At 48.9% G+C, this 26,081-nt stretch overlaps 1 protein-coding gene across 1 annotated transcript in view; it reads left to right on the forward strand.

The window, feature by feature from the left end:
* Nucleotides 1-26,081, forward strand: part of SLC24A3 (solute carrier family 24 member 3) — a gene marked incomplete at its 5' end in the record, with an annotated part of 470,984 nt that overhangs the window by 421,807 nt on the left and 23,096 nt on the right. Inside the window, 7 exons of the mRNA XM_082644790.1 lie at nt 333-358; nt 6,875-6,928; nt 11,793-11,926; nt 13,833-13,993; nt 14,757-15,021; nt 22,509-22,675; nt 25,528-25,642. Coding sequence (XP_082500916.1) covers nt 333-358; nt 6,875-6,928; nt 11,793-11,926; nt 13,833-13,993; nt 14,757-15,021; nt 22,509-22,675; nt 25,528-25,642 — 922 coding nt within the window. The remainder of the gene's footprint in view (nt 1-332; nt 359-6,874; nt 6,929-11,792; nt 11,927-13,832; nt 13,994-14,756; nt 15,022-22,508; nt 22,676-25,527; nt 25,643-26,081) is intronic.

Below are 26,081 nucleotides of genomic sequence, written 5' to 3' on the forward strand. Positions count from 1 at the left end.
TCCGCATCCCCTTCCAGATCTGAAATTCTACAAATAACGAGGTTGGGCATGCTTCCCTCTCACTCCATCCTCTGACAGGACTTGCAGGAAGGCTGGGATGGCCTGATGCCCACCCCAGTCTGCCAACAAGACCTTCCACTAACACTGACCAGAGACTATACCAGCACAGAGGGGAGTTTGCCCACAGATGCTTCACACCCCAAACCGGCCCCAGCCCCGATTCCCACCAGCCAGCCACAAGGGCGGATAACATGCAGTTATAAAACATGTGTGTGCGTGTGTATGTGTGTGTGTGTGTCTGTCTAATCTCTCCTTTTTATTTTTTTTCACAGTTCATTTATGATGAACAAGTTTCCTGGTAAGTACCTCTTTTCCCCTTCCAATTTCCCCTTGCTATGTGGCAGAGACAGTATAGTAAAGACCAAGGTCAGGGTCTAGGAAAGAAATGGAAATGTCGGGGCAGCTTGGAACAACTAGCGTTTCTCAGGAACCATCTCAACAAAGAAATTAAATCAGCTTTCACGGAGCAGAGACCGCTTCCCTTGGGCTGGCCTGATGGGCTTCCTTTGGGGACCCTGTTATCTTGCTGTCTTTATCATCCAGATTAGACAGTGTAAGGCAACTGTGCCTTTCCACGGTCAGTCACGGGCAAGGCCATGGTTAAGATTTGATGAACCTTTTCCAGTTGTGCAGACCGCATCGGCATATTCCAAATACCATGTATTCAGTATATCCCAGGAACCAGAGGTGAAGGCATGTCAGTGACCTTTAACCCATTAAAGTTCTGCCTAACATTCAAGAAGATCTTAGAGCTCTGAAGAATCAGTGATTTTTTTTTGATAGATTAAAAAAAATGCCCAAATTAAGTATACGGGAACATTTGCATTTGGGTCAACGTCCAAATCACCTTTTTTGAGATGGGTTCTGAGCATGTCAACTGTGTTTGAAATGGAAATAGAAATTGGATGTGTCATGCATTCTTGTTACATTTTTCAAATATTTGATCTGCCGAGGTAGAGTGATGTGAAAATACACCTACTTCTTCTGAAAGAACATCTCAGAAACAGGTAGTTGTGATGCTGTAGGTAGACGACTTTCGTGGTATTATTTAGAGCTAAGAATGAGCTAGAAAAAGAAGCACAAACAGTGAGGTCCTACTGTAGAGCACAGGGAACTATATTCGACATCCTTTAGTAAACCATAATGGAAAAGAATATGAAAATAATAATAATAATAAATTATACCTTTAATTAAAAAAAGAATTACAGAGCCCAGCAGTCTTCGTTTTCAGCAAAATGAGTGCTAGCCCTTTGCTGGAGCGACATTTCTGTGTCCTAGGATGTCTCTGTGATTTTCAGAATTTGGGGTGGTGGGGAGCATATCACATGGACCATAAACATTACACACTCTCCAGGGTATTAAGATACTCTTGTCGGCTCTCTCTCCTCTGTCCAAGAAGGCAAGGGGGAGACAGCTGGGGGAACTTGCTCTAAGACACATAGTCCCTGTACTGACCCATAAAAATAAGAAGGAAGTCTTCTTTGAATAACAGTGATCAGCAAGCTGAAAGGGATCAAGACGCCTGGGAGCACCGCAGGTCAGTGATCAGAGGCCAGAGGTCAGGAAGAACCTCCTCGTGGGATCCACCTGGACCTGGTCGCCATGTGGAGTGGTGACATTTACCCCTCATGTCCTTGGGGATTAAGTGCAGCACAGGAAAACGTGCAGAGGCGTTCCCATTCAAACTCATGGCGTGGTTAGCACAACCCGTGGTCTGCCTCAGCAAACAGTAGGTGCCTAAGTGTTGCTCAGTGTTGCTGCTGTTTGCTAACAATGCTGCCATAAGGAAAAGCAAGTTATGATCACAGTTGATTTCAGAAACTTTTCTGCTGCTTTTGTGCAGAAAACCTGAAAAAAGGAGACCCGTGGGTGGTTTAGTGTCTGTCAGTCTTAGAAGGAGCCCTCTCTCCACACCTCCTTGGCTTTGCTCGTGAAAACCACGGCAGGAGGAAATGAAAGCAGGTTCATGACAAGCCTGTGTCAGTCCTTACCCTCAAGGTGTCCTTTAGGATATTTCAGATGGGAAGGAGCAAGAACAGAAGAGTCGGTTTCCTCTTCTTTCCAAAGGCTGACCCTCCTACGATGTCAGAGGAGAGAACCTGGGTTCCTAGGCTACTCCCTGAGCCTGTGCTGAAGGCCGGATTCTGAGGTCATCAGCCCCTCAGCCTGGGCACTCAGGCTCCCACAGGAGGGAGGAGGTGGGAGGGCCACGGATACAGGAGTCGCAAATTCCCAAGCGGGTTTTGGTCCAGCCTGGGGTAGGTTGGAATCATAACTCATGCACAGGTGAAACTGCGGGAAGACCTAGGGGAAGCTTTCACGGCACCGAATATCAGCCTCAGATGGCCGACCTGTTATGTAATCATGGTTGTCATGTGGATGGGGTGACGGAGACCGTTTTTCACGAGTGAGGCTGAGAAATTAAAGTCTGCACCACTGACCCATCACTGCTTTGGGATTTCCAGGGATTTCAGCTCCTCTTTTGACTGCAAAATATACTGAACTTTAAGATATTTTTTACTGTCCACATCTCTTACTTTCTTACCCAGCCACCCATGAGTATTTATTTTGCTGAAAGAGTGAGTCTAGGAGCTGATTCCTCTGATTTCTGTCCTAAGAGATGGACTCTTCAATCTGTGCAATTAAAGCACAGTAGTATTTCAATAATTCCTTAAACAGTGAATTCCTTTCCTTGTTGTAGGACATTCCAGCATGTTCTAGCAATGTCAAGGCAGGTAACCAATTCACCCCAAATCCTTGAAAGGAAACTAATGTCAGTTGTGCTTATTTTGAAACTAAAGTACTCTTTAGGAGGAAAGGAGCCTTGTCAAATACAAGTACACAAGGGGAAGGGATCCACACCATGCATGGTTTAGATTCCTTTACCATTCCTCAAGCAGCATTCCACAGCGAGTCACATTCAGCCAAGAAGGGGCCATCAGAAGGCTTTTAGTAGCAGGTAGTAGAAAAGCCAGCCACAGTGGATTACAGAAATAGTGGTTTATTTTTCTTACATATCAAGTACCCCGGATGTTGGTAGTACAATGGTTCTGCATTTCTCTTGACCTTTCCCTAATGACCCCAAGATGGCTGCTGTGGTTCCAGCCATCAAGTTTGGACTGAAGGCAAGAAGGAAGAAGAAGGGGCTATGTCGTTTCATTGAACACCTTTCCACCTTATATCTCTTTGGTCACAACTGCTTTGACCAATAAGTGTCCAGGGGGGAATAGAATGACAACTTTAGACCAATCATTTATCCCACCCTCCTTGAGATCAAGGGTCCCCAGTTACTGCCTCAACATAGTGGGGTTCCATTAGCAGGAAGAGGCAGGGGAATACCCGTCGGGTGCTTTTCCATCAGATACCTGCCCCGAAAGACGTCTGACATAGATAGCATCAGAGATCCACCTAGTAGGGTATGTGTTCACCCTGCCCAGCAAGACCCCCACTGTTGCCAGAAGGAATTCAGAATGTGTCTTCAGTGAGTCTGAAGGCCTGACAAGAAAACGAAAGGATGCAGGGTGCTGTTTTTGTCTCTTCTTTGAGCGAGTCGTGACTTTGGGGGAGAAAGGAGAGCCTGGGACGCGACCTGGACAGTGTCCATCTGCATGATGTTGGAGACCGACTTTCGTGGTTCTGGACCCTGTTTAGGAAGTGGAGACGTGCCCTCTGGGCGAGGGGTGGGGGGATGACAGGGCGTAGCCCTCCAACACGGAAAAGAACAATCTCTGGCAGGAGAATCCAGGGCCAGTTATAGGTGGTTCAGAGTGGAAGTTTGTGGGAAGGGAAGAGCGCACCCAGATCACACAAGCCCAGGTACTTGGAGGACAGCGGCGGGCTGTGGCCGGGAGGGGCAGATGGGAAGAGCGTGTGACATCAGGGTCTGCATTTGTAGTCACTTCAAGTCCCAAACTGTTCATTCCTGAGCACCTCCTGGCTGCCAGCCTCCGTTCCAGAACTGGACACAGAATGCAAAACCCAATCCGGCCATGGCCTTGGGGATGTCTGAGACTAGGGGGAGCAGACACGTCATCACGGTGTCATTTGGAGATACTCATGGCCCCGGGGGCAGGAGGTGGGGGGGGGCGACACCAAAGGGCAGGAAGCCAAGACTTGATGCTCAAGCGTGGAATCAGGCCAAAAAGCAGAGGGGCCTCAGAGAGCCTCACTTGATGAGGAGGAGGCGCTGGGTGGGCCCTGAATCTGGGTGCCAACAAGGCAAACATGAAAGGCCAGCAGGAGAGGGAACCCCGCCGCCACAGGCATCCCTGAAATGTGACGGCAGAGTCGCTCACTCAGATATTGCAATGGAAGGGCTTGCTTTGAGTAAAAAATCAAAAAAGATACAAAGGAATGAGAGAGTATAAATATACCTGTTCACCAAGTGCTGGACGTAATTCAGCCTCATGAGGATGTCTCTTTGACGTTGGCTTGTTTTCCAATGACCCCTCACCAAGTCTGTAAAAATGCATCTAAGCAATCACATGACTTCCCTCCAGCTCTTGGGTATCTCTTCCTTCAGAATAAAGCTGGAATAAAGATTCGCTTTTCCCAGTTATGTTTATGCCATGTGTACATTGGTTTCAATGAGATAAGGACCACGCTCAGGCCCCTTGGAGGTGTCTTGCAACTGAAAATTGACATTTCGAGAAGTCTCACCTGTGCAGATGAGCTGAGTGCTGCTCTTTGCTGGGGAGGGAGGGGTGCCTGCTTGGGGGGCACTCTGTCAGTGAGGCTGATCTAAGGAGAAACCAGATCGTTGAGGCGGGAATCAGATGTGAGGAGTGGTGTCGAGTGACTGCTAGAGACAGGCATTAGATGTGAATAAGTAAATAAAGAAGATAATCCCAGACTGGTCAGAGGTTTAAAGAACACAAACAGAAAGTGAAGGAGGAGTAGGCAGGGAAGACTTCTTGGAGGAGGTGACGTTTAAGCTGACATTTGCAGGATGCAAGGGACCAGCGAAGGAGTGAAGGGAAAAGCATTCCTGGCAGAGGGGATGTTAAGTGCAAAGGCTCTGGGGAGAAGGAAGGAACTTGCCGTGTGCAAACGAAAGGAGGCCAGGTTGGGACACAAGAGGATTGGGGGAAGAAGGAAAAAGAACCGGGTTTTGCAGGGAGGGGCACCTTTGATTTTTTTTCTCAAGACTCTTGGGAAGCAATTGAAGAGTCTTAAGCAGAAGAATGACAGGATCCAGAAGCATTGAGGAAGGCAGTTCAGAGGCTGAAATTAAGGTGGGGGAGGGAGGTAGCAGTGGAGCGGGCAGACACCCACAATTCCAGAGGTATTTTGGACACAGAGTCCCGATGGGCATGGGGGAGGGTAGAGAGGGCTCCACTTTTATTTCCAGATGTGGGGCTTGACTGTGCAGTTCACTGACATGGCAAAGCCCTGGAGAACATGCAGCTGGGGTGTAGGAATTAGGAATTCTGTTCCGACCTGCATCTAGACGCCACGTGGAGAGGCTGTATTGACAAGTGGATCCTGAATCTGGAGCTGGGAGAAGTGTGGTGTGGACGTGTCTGTTGGTTTTCCAGAAATAGGACAAGAGGACATCACCTAGAGAGAACATTAGAGGTCACACTGAAGAAGTGGAGGGAACACAAAGGGAGGGAGAAGAAATTAGGGGACAGGAGGAAAACCAGGAGTGTGGCCCTCAGAAGTCAGGAGAAGAGAGTGTCTTATGAAGAGGGTGGGCAATCAACTTCAGATGCTGCAGAAACACTGAACAGGATGACAGAGGACCATCTCTGTGGCTATGCATATCTGCAGAATCGTTCTCAGCCAATGCATGGTAGCTCGTTGCCCTGTGGACATGCCATAACTCACGTACCCGGTCCTTCACCTGATAACCGCCTTGCTTCTTTCCAACACTTCATTTTTATAAAACAGCACTGCAATGAAAACCCTGTGTGTGCCTCCTCTTTACATTTGATCACATATTTCCCCAGGATCCGTTTCCAGACATGGAAGTTGAAAAAGCGAAGGAAACCATAACCTAGAATTTCTTCATAGACCATCCTCCAGGAACCTTTTCTTAAAGCCAAAATTACCCCCTCAACTAACTAATTAAATTCTACAGCTAAAGGGGAACCTAGAAGTCAAGTTCCCTTGCCTTTTAACTGAAAGTTACTAAAATAAAGAAAATAGAGGAAATATTCAAAGTATCAGAAGTTCAAGGTACATTCCAGAAGGTTTCATTATTTTTCTTTCTTTCTTTCTCTTGACCATTTCCCCACTCATTCATGCTCATCCTTCCTGCTAGCACCTTCCCTGCCCAAGGTGTCTGTCTCTCTCCCCCTCTGTCCTTCCCTCCCCCTGTCCCCTCCCCCCCAACTCTTCTTCCTTTCCTTCTCCGTTTCCCTCTCTCTACACGTGCCTTGCTCTGATGTACCTAACAATCCCTCGGTTGCCCTTACCAGTTCCTCTAGTTTGCCCTTTGTAACTGTATCTGAATAGTTTCAGTGAATGATCAAGCTGTGGTCAGATTTATACACATACCCCTATATTCAGCTACATTATAGAAGGCTTGCTGGGTTCAAAATATTCTTTGGGGTGAGCGAATAACAGAGAAGAAGGAGCATTTTCCTTTGAAGTAGGGGAGGAAGAGAAAGATCCTGAAAACCTGGATACAGCCTAGGAAATGTCTGCAGACCAGGAAATATGTGGAACTTGTTTGCACGTCTGCTTCATGCTTGCCGTGCTTGGCAGGTGAGCTGCCGTTCACATCACACATGTGTCTGAGAGGACCTGGACTATGGCACATCTGTCTAGGGCGGCTTCTGTTAACTGACCATTCTTGGTTTGTCCACAGGTGGGAGTCTTTAGTCCTCGTGCTGATGTATCTCATCTACATTGTCATAATGAAGTAAGTAAAATACTTTCTTAGTTTGTCTCCCAAAACGTTTTCCTGGGCTTCCCTGGTTGCGCAGTGGTTGAGAATCCGCCAGCCAATGCAGGGGACACAGGTTCGTGCCCCGGTCCGGGAGGATCCCACATGCCGTGGAGCGGCTGGGCCCGTGAGCCATGGTCGCTGGGCCTGCGCATCCGGAGCTTGTGCTCCGCAACGGGAGAGGCCACAAGAGTGAGAGGCCCGCTTACCACACACACAAAAAAACCCCAAAAAACCAACCTCTTTCCTACTGTCAGCATTATGTGATAATGTGGACAGAGGAACAGGGGACAGGGCGGGTACCTGTCATCAGAGGCTCACTTGGCTCCCTGGGCAGCCTGCTAGGAATCAATGCAATCTCGACTTATAGCAAAAGCATAGACCCTTACAACCCCAATGTATGATAGAATCAAAGCTTCATGGTTTCATTTGAGAAATCTCTCAAACCCTTGCCCCTCTTCAGGACCTGGCAGCCTAGCTTTTGGCTGTTTTTTTGCTCACTTTCATAACAAGAGAGGAGCTCAATGTGTTATGTTTCCATATAGGTGGAGGGAAGATGGGACCAGAGCTGGATAAGAGATAACTGAAACCATGGATCAAATATCTACAGACTTCCGCTATTCATATTGTATTAGTCAGCTATTGCCGCTTAACAAATGACCACAAAACTTAATGGCTTAAAACCACAAACGTGTGTTATCTCGTACAGTTTCTGAGAGTTAAACATCCAGGAGCAGTTGAACTGGAGGGCGCTAGCTCAGGGGCTCTCATGGGATTAGAGGTAAGAGCTTGTCCAGGGCGGCTGTCATCCATTTGGGGCTCCAAGATGGCCCACTCACGCTGCTGGTGAGTAGATACTGGTCGTTGGCTAGAGGCCCCAGTTCCTCACCATGTGGGCTTCTCTTCAGGGCCATTCTGCCGTCCCCACACCCGGGAGTTGGCTTCCAAAAGAGCAGGTGATTCAAGAGAGAGCAGGAAGGACCCAGCAACAGCTTTTATGATCTGGTCTCACAAGTCACACATCGTCACTACTGCCGTGTTCTGTGTATTAGAAAACCGTCACTCAGTCCAGTCCTCACTCAACGGGTCTACTTTGCCTTTTGAGGAGTAATTTTTTTTAATTAATTTATTTATTTTTGGCTGTGTTGGGTCTTCGTTTCTGTGTGAGGGCTTTCTCTAGTTGTGGCAAGTGGAGACCACTCTTCATCGCAGTGCGCGGGCCTCTCACTATCGCGGCCTCTCTTGTTGCGGAGCATAGGCTCCAGATACGCAGGCTCAGTAGTTGTGGCTCATGGGCCTAGTTGCTCTGCGGCATGTGGGATTCTCCCAGACCAGGGCTCAAACCTGTGTCCCCTGCATTGGCAGGCAGATTTTCAACCACTGTGCCACCAGGGAAGCCCTACTTTGCCTTTTGAAGAGAGGAGTGTCACAGAATGTGTGGATGTATTTTAAAACCACCACATTATGCGTTCTTGTTCCCCTTGGAGTCTGGACAGCTTACCACCTGTATCAAGAGTTATGTCGCTGATATTTCCTGTACTCTAATGTAAAATGTAAGCACCGTGGTTGAAACCTGTCAGCTCATCTTTTTGCTGAGTGCCATGGAGTTGAGGAGGTTGTCAATGGTGCAGAGATATTCTGTGCTGAAGATTCCTGCCCCACGGGAGCTGTTCCTTTTGCTCTAAGTTAGTCCATACTCTCCCCAGCCTATGTGACTGCAGGAGTGATCACCTTCTGTAGGGGGCAGGACAGCAGACCGCTCTCAGAAACTGCCCATTTGGACCCATCAGGTAGCAGTCTGCAATGGACATGTCAAGTTTTCCTTGCCGTTGAGGCCTGACACAGATTAATTCTGGTGGCCGAGAGCCCCTTGGGAGAAATCAGTGTGGCCATTGACAAACGTCACAGGAACAGTGAAGGTAGGAGCTGGCTTGATCGATGGCCAGGGTGGGCCGTAAGCCATCTGCTGCCATTCCACTAAATATAGCACCCAGTTTCCACCTCAGGAGCTGTCCCACAGTCAGTGCGGACCTAGTAACTGGGTCGTGTGACTGGAAGAGGACATTTCTACAGATAGAATAGGACCTTACCCAAACTTATCCTGGTGTGGAGTTACCATGAGGTAGCAAACAAAGAAACCAGATACTTTCACCACAAATCACCTTGCATTTAAGCATCCCAATACATCAGCTCCCATGAAAACCAGAGCTGGCCCAAAAGTTTTCCACAGTTTCTAGATTCCAAGGAAAAGCCTTTAAAGATGGAACGGGCCAACTTGTTCCTCTTTCTCTCAAAGAACAAAACTACTAGGGAATCGGTGCGACAGTCAGGAAACCTCAACAATAGACGTCTTCTTTCAGCATTTTTTATTTCACCTTTTTTTTTTTTTTTACATTTTGATGCTTTGAGACCCCAAAGAGTCAAGAGCTCTCATATTCCCTTTTGAAAAGGGAATCTGTCAGTTATTCCAGAGAATTGACTGAGTGTCTGCTATAAGCCCAACGTGGATCTAGGGTTTTAAATCTGAATTTAGATGAAAGCATGTCCCATACTGAATTCACCAGGGGCTACACGGAATAAGGAGGTCTTCAAAAAGTGTTTTTCATCTAAAAAGAAGGAAGATTGAGGAATTTTGCTAGCGTGCATTCTGTGACCACAGTACCCCTCTACTGAGCCATCGTAATGCCCGTGAGTTGCCGGCGGGGCACGTGGACATAAAGATACCACAGTGAACGATCTCCCTACCCCAAACCATGCCCAGTGTGAAAGCTAATGAGGTGTGTTTCTGCTGATGCCTCAGCTTTACCAACCTCCCAGCTGTTCAGACCAGCAGGATACAAATAGACCAGGGAAAGGCAGCTACTGCGCTCGTGGAATTTTCTGCATAAATTCTAGTCCTAAGTTCTAAATTGAAATCTCTGCTCTTTAGCCATCCCGCTCCATAATCAGAGGCTTTAATCACTGGGTTTTATAAAATCTGATTTATAAAATTGCATGCTTCACAATAAAATAGCTTCAGGGTGCAAGCACAAAATTTAAAACATTCAATTAAAAATATAAAACAGAGCAGCAGCCGTTAAAAACAACATGTATTAGAATCATCAGCTGCCTCCTGGGTAGATGGCTTTAAAATAACTTTAAACATTCTGTCTGAAGGTCAAAAAGCAATTCCAGTTTGGCCCAACAGGTAGAAACCTTACCGGAGCCTGAGGCATACCCGGCCACAGCGAGGGTTGATTTCTGTACTGCTGGGTCACTTCTCTGGAGTTTGGTTCCCCAGATGAGGCAGTGTGGTCTGGTGGTTAAGGTCAAGCGCTTCCTGTGCAGCCCCGGCCATGGGACCTGGGCCAGGTGATTCAGTCATTTTGAATCTCAGTTTCTGCTTCTAAAAACAGAATGAACAATGCTTCCTACCTGAAAGGGTGTTTGTAGGATGGAACATGATGGAAGAGTTAAGCAATTAACCAATATCTGCTTCCAAGGAAGTGCTTATAATAATACGATACATGGTATTATTATCCTATTATCCAAATCCAAATAAATGTATAACACACAGTTGTTAACTTTTAAAGCAAACACCCAGGCGAGTCAGTATTTCTGTGGGGAAAGTGGATTCTGAGTCAAGATGCCAGAAACACCACATCTCCCCTAGAGCCCCATCAGGAGGGGAGAGAAAGAAAGTGGGGAGGCCTTTCCATTAAGAAGAATGTTGACCATGCAAAGCAGTCAGCAGACTAGCATGACACACCCCGCATGCTTGCCAGGAGCCCTACAACCATCAACTAGCTTCCTCCACCCACACCCCTAGCAGTTTCCCTCTCCCCACGTGACCTGAAGCCCCAGACATCATGTCAGTTCACCTACCCAAACGTCAGTGCGTGTCTCTTAAAGGACTCATTTTTCACCTAACCACCATGATCACAACTAAAAGAACGCTCATTCTGTGATACGAGTAAGTATCCAGTCAGTGTTCAAATTGTCAATGGTCTCAGAAATAACATTTTTATAGTTTTATTTTCATCTCATAAGTGTCATAAATATTTAAAAAACCAGTGAGTTTCCTAGGATTCCTCTATGGGAGTCTTCTAATACCAACGATAAAGGGACCAGGACATTTACCTGCCAAAACATCCTAGGAACTTGACTAAGCTTCCTCCCTTCCAACACACATGGAAGAAGCACTGCACAATGTTCTGATTCTTTTTCACTCAATCGTCCTGGAGAATCATAGCCTAGAATTTTTTCATAAAGCCAAGGGCGCAGCAGACCTGGAATTATGGCACAACAGTGACAGACATTCGCAGGCTCCCAGCCTATGACCTCAGGAAACCAAAGGCAGATAGAGACCTCGACAGCCAGCCTGCCTGTACACGTGGACCATGATGCAGAGCCTGGGGTAGCAGCAGAGACGGACGTGACGCCTTGACCTTCCTCCACCAAGCATGCCCCTGACAGCAAAGGCCCTGGGGACGTGGCCCAGAGGAGGGAGACCTTGCCCATCCTTCTGAGTCTCACAACAGCCCTTCCACGCACAGACCCCGAGTAAGGGAACTCAGTCCCAGAGGTCCCCCTGCTGACATGGAAGACTCTGCAGAGAAAGCAGTGTGTCCCTATGTATCTATGTGATGTTGGCTTTTTTGTCACTTACCGTATATTCTCAAGTTGGGAAATGGGCAGGTTGTATATTCTGGGGGAAACAGGATGATAACGTAATAACCTAATAACTTAAGGCACAGGGTCCCCCACAGGCATCCAGGCTTGGGGAGCTGCGGGGAGCTGGGAGCCGGGAAGGCAGGTATGGCCGTGCTGATGGGCTCTTTCCGCTCATGGCCGTGTCCAGATACAACGCCTGCATACACCAGTGCTTCGAGAGGAGGACCAAGGGCACGGGAAACATGGTCAACGGCTTGGCCAACAACGCTGAAATCGATGACAGCAGCAACTGCGACGCCACCGTGGTGCTACTCAAGAGAGGTAACCCTGGGGGGCTGCGTCCCCCGCCAGGCCCCAGAGGGTGTGCCTGCCCCCAGGGAGGCCTCCCTCCCTCCCTCGGTGCATTGGGCGGGGAGCAGGTTCATCCTGGTGATGGGCAGCCCTCGAAAGCCAGTGGAAGTTCTTGGACCAAACGTGCTGGGGAAAGTGGGGAGATGGTAAAGGAGAGGAGGCCATGGGTGTCAAGGTGCTGACTCCGTCACATTCTGACTGAGTGACCATGAAGCAAGTTCCTTAACCTCTCTGAGCCTCAGTTTTCTCTTCTGCAAAATGAGGATAACTTTTGTAACAAGTTAAGGAGATAAAGTCTGCAGAATACTCCATTAATTATAGTTGTTATTAGCGTATTATTACATCCAAATTCACTTTCAGGCTACATTACCTCAGTTTCCGAGCTGCAAAATGACAGAGGAAATTACCCTTTTTTCCCCAAAGTAATACTTACATTCAGTAGATGCTTATGAAGCAGCTGATACACAAAGAGATAATACAGTACTCTCTAATAATTTTCTTTCTTCGAGGAACATGGAAAATTACCATTTATGTTTGCCTAGAATGCGTTTCAGTTTTCATTTAATTTCTTTTTAACTTTGCCCTTGAAATGTGTGGGTTTATTTCTTCTCAGTCCCATTTTGTTTGCTTTTCAGGCAAAACAAAAGAAATTAGAAAATCTATAGGTTATTTTCAAATACATATATAAGTTTGAAATCTGTGGGTACTTATGAGAATTTGAAAATCAATTATTTGATATACTTTTCTCACTAATTATATGCATGGTGAACAAAAGACTTATGAGTATTCAGTGCCATCCCACATAAGGATTTCATTTAGTTTCTTCTCTTCAGGGTAGTTCATAACCATGAAAGGAATACTCTTAGGGAACCAAAGAGAGCTACCTATTATTAGTCAGTTTCCAGAGATCATTTCATGGTTTAGTGGCCTGGAGAACAGGAGTGAGGCCTTGGCCAGGTACCCATGAGCTGTGTGCTCGTATTGCAGCATCCACAGTGAGGGGCTGGGACCATGATGGAAGTTATTTTCAGGCCTGCCAGCAGATCCTGATGCAAGATTTGCCCTGAGCCCCCTCTGGACTTGAGCCCAGCTCCCCACCCCTAGCCCCCGGGCAGCCCTGCTCACAGGCTGGGCTGCAGCAACGTGGGCATCCCCCCACCATGTCCTCCACCTGGACTAATGTCAATTCTGCAGCTTTTAACAGCTCAGAATGAGCACTGCTGACATTTGAAGGGCATAAAGGGTTACTAAAGACTATTGGGGTCTTTCCTGTGCCCCAGATATGAGCGGCAGGAAAAGAATCCTTTGAGGACAAAGGGGGATTATCCTATGTTATCACTCATTCTCACCATGTTAGTGAAGGACTCTTAAATTGTTCCAGGTCATTTCAAAGAGGTATCGATGAGCCCCGTAGAAAGCAGATTTTAACTCTTCTTCAAATTTTGATCATGACAACCCTTCCAGGATGGATGAATAGTTGGATGGATGGTTGTATGGATAGTTGGAAGGAAGGAGGAGGGAAGGGAGGAAGGAAGCGGGGGAGGGAGGGAGGGAGGCAGGGAGGGAGGGAGGAAGGATAGATGGGTAGGTGGGAGGATAGATGAATGGATGGATGGGTGGATGGATGGATGGTTGATTGGATGGATGGATGGATGAATGGTCGGATGGGTAGATGAATGGTCGGATGGGTAGATGAATGGATGGATGGGTAATTGGATGGATGAAAAGGAAGAAGAAGGAAAGGAGGGAGGGAAGGAAGATAGGAGAAAAGGAGAGAGAGAGCAGGAAAGAAAGGAATGGAAGGAAGGTGAATGAATATCTCTTTCCTGCTCCTAGCCTCAATGTTATTTTTATTTTATGCTTTTAATTTTCCCAGCCAATTTCCACCGCAAAGCATCAGTGATCATGGTAGATGAGCTGCTGTCGGCCTACCCACACCAGCTTTCTTTCTCGGAGGCTGGTCTTCGAATCATGATCACCAGCCACTTTCCCCCCAAGACTCGACTCTCCATGGCCAGTCGCATGTTGATCAATGAGGTATCTGGGAAAGCACAGTCCATCTGCCATGGACAGGGTGGGAAACTGGGAAGGGGAGAAAGTTTCCTGGTCTGAATGTAGAAGCACCTTCCTCAGCGTTTCGCACAAAAATACCCCGCAGCCATTTCCCAACGTCTTTGCTCTCTGGACCAGCTGTGCACCTTGGTCCTTGCTCTTCCATCCACATGTCCAGAGACGTGGTCCAGCTCCCAGTTATACAGAAAAACTCTTCTATCCCTTCTACCTACCTTCTTCTTTTTATCTTCCATCTGAATAAAGCCCTCCGATGTGAATGCACAGAAGTAGTTGCTAAATCAAGGTTACCCTAGTTTAAAGTAAGGCAGAGTCTCTGACCTGAATTTTCCTGGGTGTTCCTTTCTCCAGAACGGCAGCCTTATTGATAGAGTAATCCAAACACATGTGCATGGCTTTCTCACATATGGACCGAGGAACTCCTACAACCTGGAGGAGAACGTTAACACCCCAGCACACAGGGAATCAAGAACCCTGATAGGAAAGCAGTGCCCACCTGAGACATGGGGATTCTCCTCTGAAGGGATCTGCAAGTTCCAGTGGGTCATAAAGATTAATCCTTCCTCCCAGTGTTGGTTATTACTTTGAGGGGTCCCTTAGAACTTCTCTGCAGAGTCTTCTGGAACCACCTCCTTGCCAGCTGACTGGGAAATATCCCAATAGCTGGTGTTCTGGGTGTGAAGACTTGCAGCCCCTCTGGCTGTATTAGAACGTGCCTTTCTTTTTCCAGAGACAAAGACTGATAAACAGCAGGGCTTATGCCAATGGGGAATCCGAGGTGGCCATCAAAATCCCGATTAAGCACACGGTGGAGAACGGGATGGGGCCCAGCAGCGTCCTGGACAGAGGTGTGAACGGGACTCGGGGGGACGACGTTGTTGCTGAGGCTGGCAACGAGACGGAGAATGAGAACGAGGACAACGAGAACGACGAGAACGAGGACGAGGAGGACGAGGAGGACGAGGAAGGGCCGTACACGCCGTTCGACCCCCCCTGTAAGAGGTCCCGCGTCTGGGCTGGGCTGGGGTCTGGAGCTATTTTGAGGCCACTGAGTTGATGCCCTTGACTGGGGTGACCTTTCTGATTTTAAACTCAAGGAAATATCTCTGTATGACGTAGAAATATTTATGTTAATTTTTACAGCGGATAAGACTCTATTGTAGGGGGTCCAAAGATGACCAAGATGGTGACACTCGGTCATGGGTTGAAATGTGGGCATTTCACAAGGAGGCTCTCTCTCAGCTGTTCCTCGGGGCCCCCTGGAGTTAAGGAGGAAAGCCCGTGACCCTGTTGGCCAGGCACATGGTGCTGGGGGGGAGAAGCGCTTCACCCACCCCGTTGCAGTTGGTGGGAGGCTGTCCTGGCAAAGCTAGCCCTGGGGGCCCAGCAGCCCTCCCAGGTGGCCTTTGCTCTTCCCTCATCCCCGTTCAGGCCCCACCTGTCCCAGGACCTGCTATTTCCAGGGTGGGCACCACAGGGGATGCACACCTGGGTAGAAAGTGCCTAAATCACACCGTGGGGCTGGCCCAGGGCATCTCCCGGCTCCTTGACTGGTAGAGCTTTCAGGACCCCGGCCACCAGGGCAGTGTCCTCGTCCCCCGACTGCTGCCTCCAGCAAAGACTTGGCTGTCCCCGCAGCCTTGTCCCCCAGCCCTACCCATTAGGGGAACGGGTGGACCAAACCCAAAGAATTCTGCTAGACCTTCCAGAAGTTTCTGACTGTTTCAAGAAAGAGTGTGATGGTCCAGTTTGCATTCATTGCCAAGTGTGTGAAGCTTAATTAGCCTGTGTGTCTTCACTGAGGTGCTGGGATGGATGGGGGCTGTAGGTTTTCAGGAGGGAGTGCTGGTTCCACGTGTACGGCCGTTTAATGGTGAGACGTGGGCACAGGGTATCAGAGTCGCATGTTACTTTTGGATGCAGGGTCCTTCTGTGCCCCTCTTTGTGTCCAGGGACAGCAGGTAAAGCTCAGGGGGGTGCCGGGGCCCCCTCAGGGCCCCTGAGATCTCAACCTGGTCAAGGGCTGACCAAAACTAACTAGACAATACCCACCCGGATTCCTAGACCCCAAACTCCAGAATCGCCCACCCAGAGTTAAATCATTACTTGTTAGTAGGTTATCTTGCTAGAAAAAACTACCCTGGCTCTTTATCCATTTTGCCACCTTTGGCAGCATTTCTTGGCAACCTTCCTATCGCCCAGGACAAACACACGTTAAGGATGAAATGACCAGACCCCCCGCCCCTCCTTCATGTTCATTTTCTACTGCTTTGTAACAAATGAGAACAAGCCTCACAGCTTAAACTGGTTGGTTTGCTCGGGTTCTGGGGGTCAGAAGTCCGGCGTGGCCTGGCTGGGTGTTCCGAGGCTCACAGGGCCGTGATGGAGGGGGGTGGGCAGGGCTGTGGTCCTTCCTCGAGGCCCCGGCACACTCGGTTCCTGGCAGGAGTGGGTTCCTGGTGTTTGCAGGGCTGAGTCTGTCTCCTCCTCGTGGCTGTCACCGGGGCTGCTCCCTGCCCCAAGGCCACCGCCTTCTGCTCCCGTGGCCCCTCGTCTAGCAAACCAGCACCGTGTGTTGTGTCTGGTCCTCCCCACAGTCCTCATCCCTCCAGCTTCCCCTTCTGCTTCCGAGGGCTCCCGTGATGGATCATGACCTGCCCGTCTGGAGGTCAGCTCTGCCCTAGAGCCTATCACAGTTAGGGCTGGTGGTTCATCCTTCCCGCAGGCTGTGAAAACTGGGGCACAGACCTTGGGGGCCGCACCCGGAATTCCGCCTCCCCCAGCCCATGTTTTTAGAGTTCACCATCAGCAGCCCGCAACCAAGCTCCAGGAGTGCTTACTTGGCTAAAGTCTTACCCTGACGAAGGAAGCCGTGAGGCCAGTTGACGAGTTTGTAAGTGGCTGGCACTGTGTTGGCCCCGGAGCCCAGGAGCCCATGTGCACCCCTCCAGGAAAACATCAGAGCCACGAGTGTGAGAGCAGACAACCCTCATCACTCAGTGGGCCAGAAGGGCCCCCTGTGGGTCACGTGTTCCCTGTTCCTCACCTGGACGAGGTACACCCCAGACCTAACTGTGAGGTTTCGGGGTATCTTGAACTCCTGCTCCACCCCCCTTGCCCCTGGGATTAGGATGCAGGTGTGGAGGCCCCAGGGCCTTCTCACGTGTTGGGAGACACGGCTGCAGGTGTGGGCTCAGGCACCCACCTCAGGCACCCTCTGTCCTTTGGAGGCACACACAGGCCTGCAAGGAGGAGGGATGCTGTGCGTGGTCCTGCCACCCCAGGGGTCTCGGCTTCACCCCAGGGCCCTGAGGTGCTGAGACTGGAAGTGGGATCCTGAGTCTCCCTACACCAGCCCTTCTCACCTGGGCATCCTTGACAAAGGGTGGGCTCCAATTCGGGGGGTCCGGGTGCGGCCCGAGATTCTGCGTGTCTAACAGGCCCTCAGGTGATGCCGATGCTGCTGGTCCAGGGGCCACCGCGGGTGGCGGGGGCTACAGGCCCGGGGGCCCACCAGCCATCTTCACGGTTCCTCTGTGTCGCCAGGGAGCCTAGGTCAGGGCCTGGTTCTGCCTCTGAAGTGGAGGATGGGCTTGTCCAAGTGTGGCCTCCGGTCCTCCACCAGCTGCTGACAAACCCCGTTCCCGGGCCCAGAACCTCCATTCGAGGCTGTGGGCTGAGTGTCCGGCCAGGCCTTCCCCTGGGCAGGGCCGCTTCGTCCCAGTGGCGAGTGGGTGGAGGCCCTCAGGCCAGCAGAGGGCCCTTGAGGGTCCTCTCAGGTCAAGTTCCTTCAGCCTGAAGAAGGTCCCTCCACTGGGTGAGGATGTGTTTCCCTCCCACGGGAATCCTGCAGGGGCCTGGGTTCCCTGTGTTTCTGCCACCAGGGCTTGACTAGAGTGTGTATAATTAACAAGTAAGTAACTGTGTGGGAGTGTGTAAACAGACGCATATATAGGACATGTGTGTATGTGCATATATGTACTCTGTGCACATGTATGATTGAGTTAATGTGTGCATGTAACATGGTTTCTATATACTGTATACATTTAATATGGTGTATATTAATACACGAATATTTACACATATTTAACATATTGTATATTATATAATATATACACCTATATTAATACATGTTTATGTGCATATAACATACATATAGTTTGCATACATGTATTTATTATATATACCTATGCATAGTATATGTATCTATATGTCTACATACATATAAATTGTACTTATATTCTTACCTCTTATGAGAAGAAAGCCTTCTTACCACGGACTGACAGAAAGAGAAACAGTTACATGTGTATGGAGGTAAATACACTTCCCTGGAGCACAAACTGAAACAAAATACACCAAAATATTAGTATGTTTATCCGAGGTGAAATTATTTTTTGTTTTCTCTACATTTTCCATTTTAACACAATGTGCATTTTTATTGCCTATATAATTAGAACAAATGTATATACTTAGTTCTAGGTCTGCAATACTGAGTGATGATTTTTCCTCCGTCTGACAGTATTAAGCTTCCTAAAAAGCTTGATGAGGACTGTAACTCAGTATGGTCTCAACTGGTCTCAAAGCTGTGACCATTTCATAATACATCAAAATACTGAATCACTATGTTGTGCACCTGCAACTAATGTCACATGGTATGTTAACTCAATAAAAATAAAAATTAATAAAAGTTTAAAAATAAATTTTTAAAGGACTATAACTTGGGAACAAGTTCTCTGCTTTTTAGGAAGAGTGATGCTCAAAGGGGTGCTCTGTGCTCAGAGTCCTAAGCTCACGCCCTTGCTTCATCCCCTGACTTTCTGGCTGATTTTGAAAACATCACATAATCACTGCGACATCAGGTTCAGGGGCAGGGAGTGTCGTTTTCTTAATTCGCTGCTATGTCCTCAGCACCTGGAGCAGTGGCAGCACAGAGCGGTGTAGTGGGGGTTCAATAAATATTCGTTAAATTAATGAATAGACCTACCCACCACCAGCCGGGGAAGGCTGTGTTTAGACCACGTGACAATGGAACAAAAGATGGGAAAATGTCCAGAAATACTGGCTGAAAGAAGAAAGGATACAGTTTTTACCCCTTTGTTCAGAAATGGAAGTTTCGACTGGCTAAAATACGGACGATCCTTATCTGAATGCTCCTGGTGCTCGAAATCACTTAAAAAGCACATTTCTGCATCCCTTGGTTTGTTTGAGGAGTTACATTTGTTATATTACATTTAAAGGTTCGTTGCAGATGATACTCTGAATTTCTGCTTTGTTGTTGTCAGAGTGGAGCTGTAAGTTAAAGAAAGCATATCATTTTTAATGATAGTGAAAACTGTTTTCTAGATATAATGCCCTTCCAGTGTCAAGTTAGAATTTTTAAAGCAGCTGAGAGAAAAAAACTCAGAACTCACTGGTGTGAACTTCCACTGCTTGCAACTTTCCCTCACCAATATCATTTGCTAAGCTCTCGCAGTCATAGTTCTGACCTCATTTTCCTCTCTTTTTTATTTTCTGAAGAATGACAGAGCCAGATTGAAGTCATTTCTCTCCCCATTCTTGTGTTTCTTTGTTACTTTGATTGGGTGTGTATTTTAAATGAACCAAGTCTCTCTCTCTGTCTGTCTGTCTGTCTGTCTGTCTCTCCCTTCTCCTGGGGGGGCATCAGGAGGACTGGGAGGTCAATGAGGGGATGCCGAGGGCCCCAGGTGGATCCATCCCTTATCACCACAGTGCAGGGTTTAGGAATGTGCGGAATTCCAGGAGGCATTTGGGATCCAAGGATCTGGCCCTGTCTGGATGGTGCAGCATTTGAAAGCCCCTCACAGAAAACTCCCAGACAGCCTCGTTGCTTTGCAATCCAGCCAGACACAGCCAGTGTTCTCACTGTTCACTCACCACCTCCAAACCTTAAATCTAACCAGATGCATAGCAGCTAATGAAGAGAGACTCCTCCTTTCTTTCAAATGTGTTCTCTTTGCTTTATTGTGCACCTGTAAGTGGGATACCCTTAGATTCTCAAAAACAAAGTTTCCTTTGGTCCGTCTGATTAGATTGTTCATAGTTATGTCATTACTGTTGATACTAATATGTATGGAGCACGTGATGTGTGCCCTGCACTGTTCATGGCATCAAAACAGAGTGGTGAGCAAGCTGGAGAGAACACTTGTTCTTATAGAGTTTATATTCTAGTTTGGGGGCAACTGAAAATAGTGAGCAAACAAACCTGTTAATTTCAAATAGAAAACATTTGCTATGAAGCAAATAAGTGCAGGTGATGGGAAAGCAAGGAGTGGGGTGGGAGGGGATCTCAGACTGGGTGATCTGAGGGGTCTGGTGACATTTGTGTTGGGAGGTCACCTGCTCAACAGGACAGACACAGCCACAAGCTCTATCCAGAGGGAACCACAGATGCAAAGTCCCTGAGGCAGAAGGAGGCTTGGAGCCAGGGGAGTGTGTAAGTAGGGGGAGTGGCAGACAGGAGCCAAACCAGTCAATGATTTGCCTTGTGGGAAGATGTGGTTTTACTCTGAGGGCACTGGAAGCCAGTGGAAGGTTCTAGAACAGTTTGCTTTCGGAGACTCTGGCTGTCAGTGGCGTGCAGATGGAGGTGGGGCAGGTGAGGGAGCTGGGAGTTCCCTTAGGAAGCCAGGTCATAGATGGAGGACCTGGTCCAGGGAGAGGCCATGGGGATAGGTGGATGTAGACAGATCGAGTTCCCTGGGCAGGTGGCCAGGGTTGAGGTGGGGAATGAAAGAATGGAGAGTCAGGAAAGATTCTGAGGGTTTTGAGTCCAGTAACGTGCAAACTTATGTTGCCCCAACCCCTATCCTAATAGTTCATTTAATTCTGCCAGCAACGCTCAAGCTCAGTGTTTCTGTGTCCACATTTTACAGATGAGGAAACTGAGGCTTAGGGAATTTAAGTAACTGAGGCACTCGACTCTGGCAGAACGGGGACTGGACCCAGCGCTGTCTGATGAGAAAGCCCCCATCTCCCCCTAGAGACCACCCTGCCGTCTAGGGAGACCTGGGGCCAAAAGTGGCATTGTGTAACTTTACTCTGCAGTTTTCCTCTTAAATAGTTTCAGGAAACTGTTTGAAGACTGGTAAGAGATGTATGAATAAGTGCTGGATGCTAGCATAAAATTATAAAATAAATTGTAAAATTATAAAATAAATTTTATTCATACTATTCAAAATGTAATTTTAAAAATACCTCCTTAACTCTGGAGGGAATATAAAATGGAATAATCATTTTAGAAAACAGTTTAGTAGTTTCTTACAAAGTTAAACAAACACCCACCCTATGACTCAGCAATTCGACTCCTGGCTCTTTGCCCAAGAGAAATGGAAACACGCCCACAAAAAGACTCCTACAAGTAAGCTCCCCGGCCTCTTTGGTTGTAATACCTGAAAACTGGCAACAACCCAAATCCCATCCACGGAAGAATGGATAAAGAAATCGTGGTGTATTCACAGGATGGGACACTACAGAGCAATTAGGAATGAATTACTGACACATGAATGAAACTCAGAAAACATTATGTTGAATAAAAGAAGGTAGACACACAAAAAAATACTGTATGATTTCATTTATTTGAAGCTGGAGAACAGGAAAAACTAATCTATGGTGGTAGGGGGGTGGGATGTTGACCAGAAGGATGCACACAGAGAACTTTCTGGAAGATGGAGATCTTGATATTTCTTTCTAGAGGTGAGTTAGCACTTAAGCAGGATGGTAATAATGGCCAAAGGAGAACTACTGTGTTTTTCAGATCTGAGGCTACAAGAACTCATGGTAATGTTGTCACCAAAATAAGCATTTATGGGTGTCTCTGATACTCAGCACTCAGGCAGCACTCAGAGATGGTAGGATCAGGTCATCACTGACAGATCCATCATCTTGTCCATGGCAGTAAGTAGTTAGAACCAGGAAGCAATTATGGATTTGCAAATCCATAGCAGCTTGGGGTGCAGACACGCAAGCGGTGTTTTGACAACCTTGAGAGCTTTCAGATGGTCTTTCAGGATTTCAGCAAGTTGACAGAGGATGTTGACCAATTCCACTAGGTGGCGCTGTGCCCGCTGACGCCTTAGAATCTGGGAAGATGTAGCCGCCTGTCCATGGGGAGAAGGCCCCAGAGGCAGCTGACGGTCTCTACCTCCCCTCCCCCACCTCCACCCTGACCCCTCACTCTCCCCCGACCCCGTTTGTATCCTGAGAATCCTCCTCATCCTTTTCCACCTGGCTCCAGTTGCCTGACTAGCAGGTGGCAGTGGATAACTTTTTATTCCGCTTGGTTTTGTTGCTGGTGGAAAGCCATTTGAGTCTCCCGGGAAAAGCGCAACATGGTCAGGCTTATTTCACAGGCCTTCCGTTAGGATGTAAATGTCCGGGGACAGCCATGCAGAGGGCGGGGCAGAGAAATGTAGCTCGCTGATTTTTCTTTCTTTCTTTCTTTTTGCCTTTGTTGTTTTCCCAGCTGGCAAACTGGAAACAGTGAAATGGGCGTTCACCTGGCCCCTGAGCTTTGTCTTGTACTTCACTGTCCCCAACTGCAACAAGCCCCGCTGGGAGAAGTGGTTTATGGTGACCTTCGCTTCCTCCACGCTGTGGATCGCAGCCTTCTCCTACATGATGGTGTGGATGGTGAGTCCAGGACCCCGAGCAGTGCCGGATCTCTTCAGAGAGAAATACTGTCAACCAGAGGGGAGTAGGGGCAGGGGTTTCAGCCCAGTAACTATATCAGTCAGCTATCGCTGCAACACACTGTGTAACAACCAGCCCTAAATTCCGTGGTTTAGAATCACAAGACTTTATGCTCCTGCTCACCTGTCAACAGGCAGACCATAGAGTAACTGATCTTAGCGGGCACTGGCTAAGCAGTCTGCTTCCAGCTCCAGCGTGGTTACCTTTGATTCAGGCAGCAGGTGGGGTTCATGTCTACTCCGTGTGTGTGTTCATTTTCTTGGAACCAGTGGCTACCTGGGGAATGTCTTCTCACGGTGGATCATTGGAATGTAGGAGGGCAAGGGCAAACACAGGTGCCTCCCAGGCCCTTGGCTTGAGACTTCCACCCACACTCCATCAGCCAAGCCCGACATGCATGGAGTGGGGGAAATATACTCCACCCGCTCTAGTGGAAAGACCAGCAGGGTCACAGGCAGCCAGCGTGGAGGAAGAGTGGGAGGCATGGGGGGGCTGACAATCCCATCCATCATAGTCACTCCTCATCTCCGCTCAGTTTCTTCAACCAGAAAATGAAGTCATTGGACCAGGTGAATGCTCAAGGGTCCCTTCTGAAGCTGAAACAATGATTCAAGGATTGGCATGGATTGAGGGACCATTGCTCAAAAGAGCCTCTGCCCTAAAGCCATTCCAGGAAACCCAGCCACCCAGAGTGCACTTCCCATCTATGACTCTGGTTTCTAACTGAGGAGTGAACCTAATTCATTAGAATTGGAGTTGGGCAGAAATTAAAAGCCATGACAAAATTATGTGCATATAATCATGCTTGAGCATCAGGTAGAGATGCAGTATAAATTCTGGAGAATTAAACTCAAGAGCTAAAAAGAGGTTCTGAAAAGATTATTTTAGAGGTAAGAACAAATGTGTAAACCTGACACAATTAACTCATAATTATCCCATGCCTTCAACATCACAGACAAACAGATAAGTTTTTTTCAACCCAAGTCTTATAGCCAGGGGTTTCTCCTTCATCCTGTGTTCATTGACGTTTTTATTTGACACATTCATTGGGTGCCAGGTTTGGGGAATAGCATTGGTGTCCCTCAACTCCAGGTGGCCCAGTGGTTTTCTCTGAAAAACTAACACGCAAAGTAGCCGACGGATCCGAGGTTCACCCTCCTTCTGTTTGCCTCCTTCCACTCTGGGGGAGGTTCTGAGAAGCCCTGAGAAATGGCCAGGAGTAAGCGGGAAACCAGGAGAAGCCCCTGAGACCTGGTCCAGCCACCTGAAGAATCACTTCCCCCAAACGCCCGCCTCAGCCGTAACCATGGTAACCACAGTAACAGCGGGGCGAGGGCAGCGGCCCCTTCCCAGGCCAAGCCCCATGGAGCCAAACCAATTCCTGCAGAGACCCCGCTGAGGGTGAGAAAGGAAAAACCAGGGTTAGCCAGGACGCTTGCAGCTCCATTTCACAAAAGGCTCCAGAAGAGCCAGAAGAAACGCTGTGTTTCTGCTCTCACTTTCCTCCCTGGAGAGGGGAAAGCAGAGAACCCGAGGCCACCCCAAATTCAGTTCAGCACTGGATGGAAATGACGTGCATTCCCTGTTTGAAAGGGACCAAGCCAGGCATCCCTACGGATTTAACCAACATCCCCCAAACCTTTGGACGGGGAGGGAGTGAGGCCAGGCTCCAGCGCAGGGGTCCCAGAGGAGCTGGGAGGAGTGGGCTACTTACCACAGCCCATTTGCATTTCTTGTAATTTTACAGAAAGTGAGGGAGGGCACGTGGCATCCCACAATGACCTCGTCGGTTCACCTTCTGCAAGTTATCCTCTCCTGAAGCCAGCGGACCCGGGATGGGTCTCTTTCCACTTACTCGCTTTTGCCACTTGCCCCTCCTCACGCCTTCTCACCCACTGCTTTCCTCCCAGTTTGCCCATCTGGAAACTGGGGGCCGGAATGGGCTCATTTAATGGGATGGAAGCACTGCCTCCTCGTCAGCTGTTCTTCCTCCAGCGAAGCCCCTCCCGTGTAAATAGAGGTGCCGTCAGTGCCCACGGGCGCAGCCTGAATGCCCGGGTGGGAATGTCCCCGCACCCCGGGCCACTCCCCAGTGCATGGGCCTTGGGCAATGCCTCCGTGTCCTCGTGTGAAGAATGGAGATAAGCACCTACTCCCTGGGGTTGTGGTGAGAATTAAATAAGTTAAAGCCCACGAACATCACTCAGCACTAACAAAAGTGCCTGAGTACTAGACAAACGTCAGCCACTGTGGAGCAGAGGGTGACGTGGGCAGAGATGATGTCCCCAGGCGTCCAGCAAGAGAGGAAAGGAATCAGCTGCTTATGGCTTTTCCTACAAGGCTGGATGGTGTAAGTCAGCCCCTTCCCAGCTCCTGTAAAGTCTCACTATGCAGCCAGCATGGGACGTGGATGCTTGCGTTCCCAGCATAGCATGGCAGCCATCTGTTCTGGGTTTCCCAGGAACATCCTGAGTTCAGATACTGTCCCTATATTGCCTTTTCCCAGAAACCCTGTTTCTCCTCTCTCAGGCTGCCTGCTTCACCCAAAGGAACAAGTAAGAGAGGCCAGTCTTTGGTTGGAGAGCATGGGCTCCGTAACTGCACCCCGGTCCCCTGCCAGCAGCCCCGTCTGCGCCCTGAGATGTTCCTCGCCCTCTGTCTTGATACAGAGAGCAGACGTGGCCCCCAGAGAGACCGCCCAGATTGCAGACTTTTCAGCTTTTTGCTGGGAGGGTCTGTGGGCAGGTGGGGCTGGTGCCAGCCCTCAGCTCTCCTCTTCCCGCCTCTCCCAGGTCACGATCATCGGGTACACGCTGGGGATTCCTGACGTCATCATGGGGATCACCTTCCTGGCAGCCGGAACCAGCGTGCCCGACTGCATGGCCAGCCTCATTGTGGCCAGACAAGGTGGGACCCCGAATGGGGCGGGGCTGGGAAAGGAAGGCAGGACTTCCTACTTGGGGGGCCGGGGAAGGTCACAGGGCAATTACCGGGGCACCCAATCCCGGCTGGGAAGGAGCACTGGGCCACTTCAGTGCCACGCTGGTCAAAAGGCTTCCTGGCATCAGAATAACAAGGAAACAAACCAGCAGGTCTACCCTCGAGGAAGGCAGAGACGCTTGCACCCACATCCTCTCTGGAGGTTGTATTACTTCTATTATTAAAAATAGTAATAAAGGGCTTCCCTGGTGGCACAGTGGTTGAGAGTCCGCCTGCCGATGCAGGGGACCCGGGTTTGGGCCCCGGTCTGGGAAGATCCCACATGCCATGGAGTGGCTGGGCCCGTGAGCCATGGCCACTGAGCCTGCGCGTCTGGAGCCTGTGCTCCTCAACGGGAGAGGCCACA

The sequence above is a fragment of the Mesoplodon mirus genome (assembly GCF_964341445.2).
Source record: "Mesoplodon mirus genome assembly, chromosome: 15".
NCBI lineage: Eukaryota > Metazoa > Chordata > Mammalia > Artiodactyla > Ziphiidae > Mesoplodon > Mesoplodon mirus.